Source organism: Aedes aegypti, chromosome 3 (genome assembly GCF_002204515.2).
Source record: "Aedes aegypti strain LVP_AGWG chromosome 3, AaegL5.0 Primary Assembly, whole genome shotgun sequence".
Classification (NCBI taxonomy): domain Eukaryota; kingdom Metazoa; phylum Arthropoda; class Insecta; order Diptera; family Culicidae; genus Aedes; species Aedes aegypti.
The window spans coordinates 94,183,776-94,194,260 of record NC_035109.1 but is presented as its reverse complement, the minus strand read 5'-3'; the positions used below and the strand labels follow the sequence as shown (position 1 = coordinate 94,194,260).

General features: G+C 38.8%; 1 protein-coding gene across 1 annotated transcript; it reads right to left on the bottom strand.

The window, feature by feature from the left end:
• Positions 1-3,820: 3,820 nt before the first annotated feature.
• LOC5564649 (uncharacterized family 31 glucosidase KIAA1161) lies at positions 3,821-5,970 on the bottom strand. Its single transcript, XM_001648935.2, has 2 exons — positions 4,128-5,970; positions 3,821-4,070 (listed from the first exon to the last, which is right to left on the bottom strand). Exons 1-2 carry the CDS (start codon positions 5,884-5,886, stop codon positions 3,865-3,867), a joined length of 1,965 nt encoding a protein of 654 aa, XP_001648985.2. The 5' UTR covers positions 5,887-5,970; the 3' UTR covers positions 3,821-3,864.
• Between the last annotated feature and the right edge of the window lie 4,515 nt (positions 5,971-10,485).

Here is a 10,485-nt window from a genome sequence, read left to right as displayed (position 1 = left end):
ACGTTTGGGATATTCCGAGCCACCCAGATTACCCCGGAGTTCAGAAATTCAGATCTACAATTGTTCTAGTAATTTTTCTTACTAAACGATGAAGTTATTTAATGTTCACTGAGCTTTCTCACGAATCAAGAAGATATTTCAAGGAACATTTGAAGTATTCCAGCCCCTCCAAATTACCCTGGAGTTCAGAACTACAGGTCTTCCCTTGTTCCAGTAATTTTACTTTCTAAACTGAGTGAAGTTATATAATCTACAATGTTCACTGAACCTTCTCACAGACCAATTGGCTATTTCAAGGAACGTTGGTGATATTCCAGGATTTCTTTGGAAATCATTCCGTAGACGAAAAGTGATAAGCGGGGGGAGAGATCCCCGGCATTGCAATTCCGTAGATTTCCGTTGGAAAAATCCGTAAATTACCGTAGAATAATGAGAATTTCCGTAGCTTTCTGTAGAAAATATACATTTTCCGTAGCATTATCTTACGGATACGTAGAAAGTGCTCAATTCCGTAGATCTACGGAAATTTCCGTAGATCTGGCAACGCTGCAAATAATAATATTTTCAACTCAAACGGAATCTATTGACCTCTGAGAATCTCAAAAGCTTTTCCAAACTATCCTGGAGCTCAGAACTTCAAATCGGCCCTTGTGGCAGTGTTTTTTTTTCGCTAAATAGAGTTCAGTTATATAATCTACCAGGTTATATAGGTCCCCCATAGCCGAAGCTGTAAAGACGCGGGTATTCATCATGACCATGCTGAGGATTCCGGGTTCGATTCCCGGTCAGATGTACCATGAGCTTCTCAAGAGTGTTATGTCTGTTTGTCTGTGACAGTACAGTAGTGACGCCTCTACACGGATAGTCGTGTTGCACGATTGCAAAAAAGAAGTAGAGCTCGAGATTTGTATGACGATTACCGGATCTTTTCGTAAAGGAAAGAGTCTTGACTTCCTTGGGCACAGAGTATGGGCGCATGCCTGCCACACGATATATCCATGCAAAAAGGTCATTAGCTGAGAAAGATCTCAGGTAATAAATGTGGAAGTGCTAAACTAACACTAAGCTGAGAAGCCAGCTTCCTCCTAGTGGGAACGATATGCCAAGAAAAAAGAAGAAGATTCGTCGACAAACACATATATTCAAAACGTGTTTCTAGTCGTTTACGCATTTAGACTCTACTGACGTTTTCACAAATTGTTCTCTAACAAAAGGTGAAAAGCAGGGAGGTTGAAAATAGTATATTTTTACGTGACATAATTTATGGATGCTTTCCAATAGATGTCGCTAATTATGACTGGAAACTTTGTCGAATACACCATGTTTCGGAAGTGCTTCGTTTCGTGGTTATTAATTTTTTACCGTCGTTGGGGGTGACAATGGGTCGAAAAAAGATGTGTACGAATTATTTATTGAATACCTATCGCAATTTAACTCCAATAAACTTCAAATTTGGCGTATATGTACTTTGATGGTACATTAACAACTGCTCAAAACATTAAAGAAAAATATTTATTCACAGCGGCACCACAAGAGAATGAAAAATGGGTCACTCCATAGAGGGGGTGACATTGGGTCACTGTAATTGAAATAACTTGTTTTTGATAATATGGTTGCAAAACCATTCACAGCTAAAGAATATTGATGAAATACGATGCAAACAAGATGAAAAGATATCTAACATGTTTCACAAGTATGATAAACCCACTTAAAAGAACGATTATACCAAAAAATTGAAGAGCTATGAGAAAAAATATGTAAACACAACATTCATCGTCAAGTTTACATAAATTTTCTATTTTTTCCCCTCGAATTGTCTTCAAAATCTCATCCCCATTGCCATGAAGCCTATTCAGTTTCCCCAAAGGTGTACTGAAACTGTGATTATTTTAATTCTTCGCAAATAGCTACATTTCGGAGCGACATTCCACGATCAATACATTTCAGGCAGATGTTGACGTCATAATCACGATATTTCAGTGTTCCAACTCATTTGTACTTCCAGGAGATGTTTCTATAATATGAAAACACTGGTAAATAATTAAATTTAAAAAAAAAACAATCCATTTGATAAAATTTTACGATGTTGCTGCGCACGAAACACCGTTGCTGGATTGAGAAGTTGTCAAAATGCGTTGCATTGTTATTCAATGTACGGAATCCTCAAGTAGACTAGTTTGATGTTTCAGAGATGCTGTATTTAGAAAGAATAAACACATCTTAATGAAAAAAAAAACTACCGGCACCGTAAAATGTCAAAAAAGTGGACTTGCAATTTCATTTACTGTCGTTCTTGCTTGACCCAATCTCACCCCGATTTTTGATGTTTTATACACCGTACCGAAAAAAAATAAAATTTTTGTTGAAAAATCAAATAGATTCCGGAAAATACGTGTGAAGTGTAATGAAAAGACTTTAAACCGTCTACTAATATAACGGTAGAGGTTAAAGTACATGCATGATACTTTGCACAGGAGAAATTTAATGTTGTAGATTTTATCTAATTTCAACATACAAGTTTATTGATACAGTAAACAAAACCTACTATTTCTAAAAATGTATATTGTGATGAATTATGTGTAATAATATGTTCCCTAACATATGAATTATTAATTTTAGTAATATCACCGTTATTAGCTGAAATATTTCATAAATCATATTTTTCCGTTTTGACCCAATCTCACCCCCCAGACCCATTGTCATCCCCATCGACGGTACCACTAAATCCTGACTCTCATCGCGTTGTAGATCTTATGTACTGAACATCCCGACAAGTTTGATAATCTAGAACATTCGAAATGATCTGATAATATTTGCTGAACACTCAGAAGGTTCAGAATATACGGTAGATTACAGTTCATCACCTTGTATGATGAACAAGGTTGTTATTACAAGCATAGACTTCAAGTTATGAACTCAAGAGCAGTTTGGAAGACCTAGCACCTCCCAAAAAAATATTTGTCATCATTTCTTGTTATGTTTAGCATTTTGAGCACCAAAACTATTGAAAGGCGTTCAAAAAACTGTATAATAGTTCTTGGAAAAAATCAGGCCCCAAAGGGTCAAAGTACACACATTTGACAGTAATTTCAACGCTATTTTTTGACTATTGATATCTATCGCCCGTTTTTATTCCTTTCTGAGAGTTTATTTTCTGATGACAACGTGTGGTTTTCACTGGCCGTGAATAGTGATATTCATGCTTTTGGTATTCTTGTTCAAGATTGAATCACAGTTTGTTCCTCGGCTTTGTTCCTGAAAGCAGTCTGAATGAGATTATCAAAGAGAAACATGAATGTTGAAGTATCCAATCGCCAACACTACAGTTGATATGTATGTCAAATGATATCTCTGAAAAGAGACAACAATAGTCTTTTCTGATGCAGACTTTTCACGATCATACATTTCAACAGTATGGATATCACCATTTAAATTGGGTTGATTCTCTGGAATGCGGTCGCAACATGTCGCAACGGTCTGAACATGTCAATTGTTCAAGTAGTTAATATGCTTCGCAGTTCCACATGAGATCGCAAGATTTCAAACAAATTTACGTTCACATAAAAATATTTGAAATATATTTTGATATTTTATCAAGAATCACTGATGGAAAAGGTGGTTAACACTCTCAGGTTTACACTACATTTTCTATTGAGTCAAAAGATTTGATCAAAAAAGTGCAACAATCCAATCCAATAATGCAATCCATGCCTTTTAAGGTTTAAACCCCCTTATGTATAACAATTTATAAAAATAGTTTAGTAGCGGAATGTCTTTAGATATGTTGATAATTTTGAATAATATTTACTTATGCAAAGTATTCCAGCAGATGATAGAGAGTGTGATTCACAATTCATATTCAATTTATTGCAATCTTTGATATGTACTGTTTCTAACAAAATATGGCAGCACGCTTAAGGGAGCTTCATAATCCCGAATCCATATCGGGCCATCGTAAACAGTGCCCAGATTTCCATCGATCCATTCGCCTTCCGGAAGGTAAATATCTCTAGTCCTTGCGCCTTCAACTATGACTGGTGCGGCAATAACGTCATCGCCCAGAAGAAATTCTGAAAAATATTTACAATTGAAACATCATTCCAGTCATATGAAAGATATCTACTCACGATCGTCGATCTCCTGAGCAACCGTATCTTCCGGAGATACCCACCAAATAGGTGGATTCACTGGGTATCCACCGGAAACAGCCACCCTAAAACGCTCCATTATCAACGGAGTGTACTTCTCGTGCAGATTGGTCATCTCCTTGGAAATTTTGACCGTTTCCTCATCGAAATCGAACGGAACATACGAGAACTGTATGCTGGGCATGAACACGTTCGCCTGCAGCCATCGGACGAACAGCTCCTTGCTAGGAGGGTTGTTACCATCGGCTACCCCGGGATCGTACCCATTGCCACCGACCATGTCCGGCAGAACCAGCGGGTGACCCGCCATGTTCATCTGTAGCAGTGTGGTGATCAACGTGGGAAGACCGTTTGTACCATGCCATTCGGTATCTTTGTCGAGCATGCGCACAAATACTGGAAGATCTTGGGTGCGGTGCGTTGAACGGACTTCGATCAAGTCTCCGAACTTGGCAACGGTTCGTAGAAAATCATTCGTGTACAGGGTGGGATGCTTGGCAGGAGGTCCGTTAAGCACTGGATCCAAAGGAATCCAATCGGTTTCACCGGCATCGAATTTGAAACTGTCGATTCCGTACTGCTCTTGGATATTGCGCAGACGTTGAGAATACCACTCGGCAGCTTCCGGATTTGTGAAGTCTATGGAGACGGATTCGTTCATTCCACTGTTCCACCACCAGTGGTCGGAGTTGCCATTGTGATCAGTAACCAGGTAACCCTTTTCCATCGCTTCGGAATAGAAAGGTTCACAAACCTTATTGATGAACGGGTGAACCCATAAAGTGACTCGTGGTAGTCCCTTAGCTTTGATGTCCGCCACGGTCTGCTTCATATCCGGAAACTTCGTAGTATTTATGGTCAACGATCCGTAGCATGTCTCCCAGAAGTCGTCAATTTCAAACTGGGAATTCGCCCAACCGTTCATCACAATATCGTCAGCGTGCTTCAGGATCACTGCCTCATTGATATCTCGCTTGTAGCGCGCCCAAGTCGACCAAATCGGATACTTGACCATCTCCTCCGCCGGATGTCCTGTTGGTTTTCCAAGAACATTCACCACTGCACCCAAGTGAGCCTCTCTGGCATCTACACCGACCCCGATCTGGTAGATAAACGAATACGTCTCATCATAAGTATCGTACGGAAGAGCCTTTTTTGCTTCCAAGCACATGTAACCCGGTTTCCTAGAGTTCTGGTCCAAGAACAGTGGCGTTTCATCGTCCACGAACACAAACGAACCCAACGAGTTCAACCAATAGCGTTCGGCAACTGCGCAGTTATCCACCTGCTTAGATAAGTACGAGTAGTCATGCAGGCGAAGCTTCTGAATCGGCCAGTACTGGTTCTTTTGCTCAGGTCCTCCGAACCAGTTTGAGCCACGTAGTTTCACACAATCGGAAACCTCCGTTGAACGGTGCCGGCTTCTTCTGGCCACGGTCAGAAGCGATAAATCTGGTTGGTCTACATCTATGGTGAACTCGATTTCTGCTCCCCGTCTGTTACGCAACACAAATCCACGGAGCGTTTCTTCGTATTCGTTTGCCGATTGGAGTTCCCGGTCCATGACAATGTCCTGAACAACTTTTCCATCTCGCTGTATTGTTAGTGATCGCCCAAAGGAGTCGATCGTCACTTCTGTATTAGATGCTTGGAAGTATAGCTTGTAGTTGGTAGCGCAAGCAATCGCTGTGCAAACTACAAGGAATATCAAGGTTCTTATCACTGTAGTCCCTGCCATGTTATTTCACTGAAGCACTCTCATTCCTGACTATGGGGTCTACTTTCGGTCGTATATCTACATATACTGCTGCTACGAATTGGATGCTGATTTATTTTTATACCTTTATCGATAAGACCAGTCTACTATCGAAGATGAAGCGTGTCAAGTTTATCAATTGTTCTTTTTAAGATAGATGTACTTGAGGGACTAAAACAGACCGTTCAATTGTTCTTACCTCTATATGTTTACTAGAAAGCAAATCTCTCTCACGTTTCGATTTAGTGACATAACTATTCAGACTGATAACATTCGAAATAATGGTGATGATACAAGAGAAATTCATTTTGTCTTCTTCATCTTGGCATTATTTGTCGTCACTAATACAGAGCTTGATTGTCAGCTTAGTGTTCAATGGACACTTCCACAATTATTAACTGAGAGCTTTTTTGCCAAAGTTGCAAATTTCGCATTCGTATGTCGTACCTGCGATGATACTCTACGCCCGGGAAAGTCATGAAAATTTCCATTTTGAAAAGATCTTATATAATCTATCCTAATCCTATCCTAATCCTATCCTAATCCTCTCCTAATCCTATCCTAATCCTATCCTAATCCTATCCTAATCCTGTCCTAATCCTATCCTAATCCTATCCTATCCTAATCCTATCCTAATCCTATCCTAATCCTATCCTAATCCTATCCTAATCCTATCCTAATCCTATCCTAATCCTATCCTAATCCTATCCTAATCCTATCCTAATCCTATCCTAATCCTATCCTAATCCTATCCTAATCCTATCCTAATCCTATCCTAATCCTATCCTAATCCTATCCTAATCCTATCCTAATCCTATCCTAATCCTAATCCTAATCCTATCCTAATCCTATCCTAATCCTATCCTAATCCTATCCTAATCCTATCCTAATCCTATCCTAATCCTATCCTAATCCTATCCTAATCCTATCCTAATCCTATCCTAATCCTATCCTAATCCTATCCTAATCCTATCCTAATCCTATCCTAATCCTATCCTAATCCTATCCTAATCCTATCCTAATCCTATCCTAATCCTATCCTAATCCTATCCTAATCCTATCCTAATCCTATCCTAATCCTATCCTAATCCTATCCTAATCCTATCCTAATCCTATCCTAATCCTATCCTAATCCTATCCTAATCCTATCCTAATCCTATCCTAATCCTATCCTAATCCTATCCTAATCCTATCCTAATCCTATCCTAATCCTATCCTAATCCTATCCTAATCCTATCCTAATCCTATCCTAATCCTATCCTAATCCTATCCTAATCCTATCCTAATCCTATCCTAATCCTATCCTAATCCTATCCTAATCCTATCCTAATCCTATCCTAATCCTATCCTAATCCTATCCTAATCCTATCCTAATCCTATCCTAATCCTATCCTAATCCTATCCTAATCCTATCCTAATCCTATCCTAATCCTATCCTAATCCTATCCTAATCCTATCCTAATCCTATCCTAATCCTATCCTATCCTAATCCTATCCTAATCCTATCCTAATCCTATCCTAATCCTATCCTAATCCTATCCTAATCCTATCCTAATCCTATCCTAATCCTATCCTAATCCTATCCTAATCCTATCCTAATCCTATCCTAATCCTATCCTAATCCTATCCTAATCCTATCCTAATCCTATCCTAATCCTAATCCTATCCTAATCCTATCCTAATCCTATCCTACAAAATTGTTAGTCTCCATACGACAAGTTTGACATAGGAGAGAAAATTTCACAAACTAGACAAAGAACTACGACCGGAGTTATTGCAAAAATTACTTCAAAGATTTTCATTCTTCTAGTAATTCGAGAAGGAAATCTTTCAGAAATAATGAGCGAAGTTCGTGGATCAACACATGTAATCTAAGTAGTTTGTGCAGCGCCTGTGGAAATAATTGAAGGCATCACTTGAATAAAATTTAAAGTATTTATTGCTAGAACCCTTTATTTGACTACTGAAAGAATCATTCGAGGAACTACTAAAGGAATTATTCGACATATTATTGGTGAGCAATTCCCGCTCGCGCGCCAGCTATAGCTAAACAGTTCACGAAAAAGCCCATATTTTGATAAATGTTAGGTATTTTTTCGCGTGATATGTCTCATATTTCCCTTGGAATACATAGGGTGATGTGCTAGTTTTCCCAGTATTGCAGTGAATGATGCTGATACAAACCGATGCCAAACAATTCTTTCTCAAAACGGCTTTAGCATTGTACAATAACATTTTGATAAATCTTGATCTGTTTTTGGAAATAATGCAAAGAAGATGCATCTTATCGTATTCTCAATCCGTCGTATTGTTTTCAACTCCGTCGCAATCAGTTTCCAGATTCGTCCCACAACTCACGGCTCACTGTGATGAATTGAGTGGTTAAAACACAATATATCAACGCTATAATAAAATGTTTTACTAGAATATATAGATCTACGGGCATCTCCCTCCATTCCTTCAGCATGATGGAATATACTAATTTCCTTTAAAATTCATTGTTCGTCATCAAAATTTAGCCCAAACATATGAACACAATTTTGACCGTACAATTATGGCATTTGCTCACAGTACAGCGAAAACAACACAATCAAAGGAACCGTATTTTTACGTCGAGCGTCGCACACACATTGATGCGCACAAGCTTTTTTTCTCAGTACGACGGATTGAACTTTGTTTGCATTCTCAATTATACGCGGCGGTTGAGGAAATTTCGTAAAGTTTGGTGATTAATTGAAGTTTTACGGCGTGTGATTGGAATGAAATCCTTCAGTGAAGAAGTACGAAGGTTCTCCATAGTGAAAATAAGTGCCCGGCGAAGTAAGTCACCCTCGGGGGTGGGAAGAAACTTGTGTTCGAAAGTGGTGTGACTGATGTCGATCGCTAAGCATTTCTCTCAAATCGTGTTCGTCCATGAGATTTCGGTGAAAAAGTGAAAAGTGGATAATTGAACTGAAGTTATTTATCGAAATACAGTAGTTTCATTGCATTTTTGGTGTACAGGTGGACGAATCATAAAAGCTTTCACAAAATTACATTCGGAAAATGAATCTTTGTTGCAGGTAAGTTGGAATACCCGCCGTAGTGGAACATTTTAAGTTTGATACGACGAATAGTAGCTCTTACGACGAAGTAGAACGAAACCCTAGTAAACTTAGTGGCATCGTTCAGAGGAAGCATATCTTTTCATCATTTTCAAGTTTCATCTGACACTAAGAATATTTTGGCGGCTATTTTGAATTTTGCCGCCATCTCGAATTTTGTTAGAAAAATCGTTTTTGAACCATTAGCGCACCGCTCGCTTAGAATTCAATCAGAAAGCTGAGAATAAACCGAGTGATATATAGGCTACAAAAACTAGGTGAGCAGAACATAGTGGCCAGGGACGCAATCTAGCGGGACAAAATTAATAACTCGGTAACGAAGCGTTTCCGGTATTTGGTGTCTTCGGAAAAGTTTTTTGTAACAACGAGGACCATCTACTGACATAAACGAATAGTTCGTCAATCGTCCGCATAGTTAGCGCCACAATCTAACTTTTTACTGTGACGTTCTAGAAACTTGGCATGTTCGGCAAAGTTGTTCATTCTAATAAAACAAACAACTCTTTCGAAGACGTCAAAATTCCACAGCCTACTGTTTTCGAGCTATTGGCAAAAGTAGACCAAATAAGTGAAATAAAACGATTTTTTCACCGAATTTGACATTTTTCCTAAGAATCATGTCACATTAGACTGGCCCTTAAACAAAAAAGTTGTAAAACTCAACGGGGCACCCCCTATATGACCCTTAGGGTAAGAGAAACGCTCTCTCAAAATTTCAACTCAATTGGTTGCTCCACCAGCTGGCGCATTCGATTTGAAGTTTGTATGGGATATTCGTCTCAAATATATTGAAAATTGATCCTATGTCACTGTTTCGTTCCGTATATTAATTGTTCACGTTAAAAAAGCCCAGAATGACAAATACACTAGTTGATACCCTAATGAACATAATTGCAGAAGGTTGTATCTGGATTTAATCTCATTTTCATTACTCTTTCAGTTGTTGAAAGTTAGGCTTACATCAGCACTCCCGTACAGTCACTTATATGCATGCGACATGTGCCTCAGCTCGCCCAGCGTCATAGGTGGCTATGATGCGTTTAGTGGCTACCTCCAAGCTATGTTGAAGAAATACAAGCAGTATTGCATGATATACTTCAGATGGTTAAAACACAAACTTTATTAATTTTGATCATGGTATAATCTTCTACAATATTCTTCGCTATTACATCAAGTAGTGTTTTTGACATTCTGGGTCCAATTGAACGCGATCATTAATTTTCCTGAACTAAACAGTAGATGATGTGCTGTTGCTCATATGTTTGAGCTGAAAATCCCATATTAACTTCAATTCAAATGCGCCAGCTCATGGAACGACCAAATGAGCTGAATTTTTCAGAAAGACTTCCTCTTACCCCAAGAAATAATCCTGGGGGGTGCCCCGTGGAATCATACAACTTTATTTTTCTCCCATACTGAGCTGGGCCAGTCTAATGTCATATAATATTTTTTGCTGATAAATATATAACAAACACAA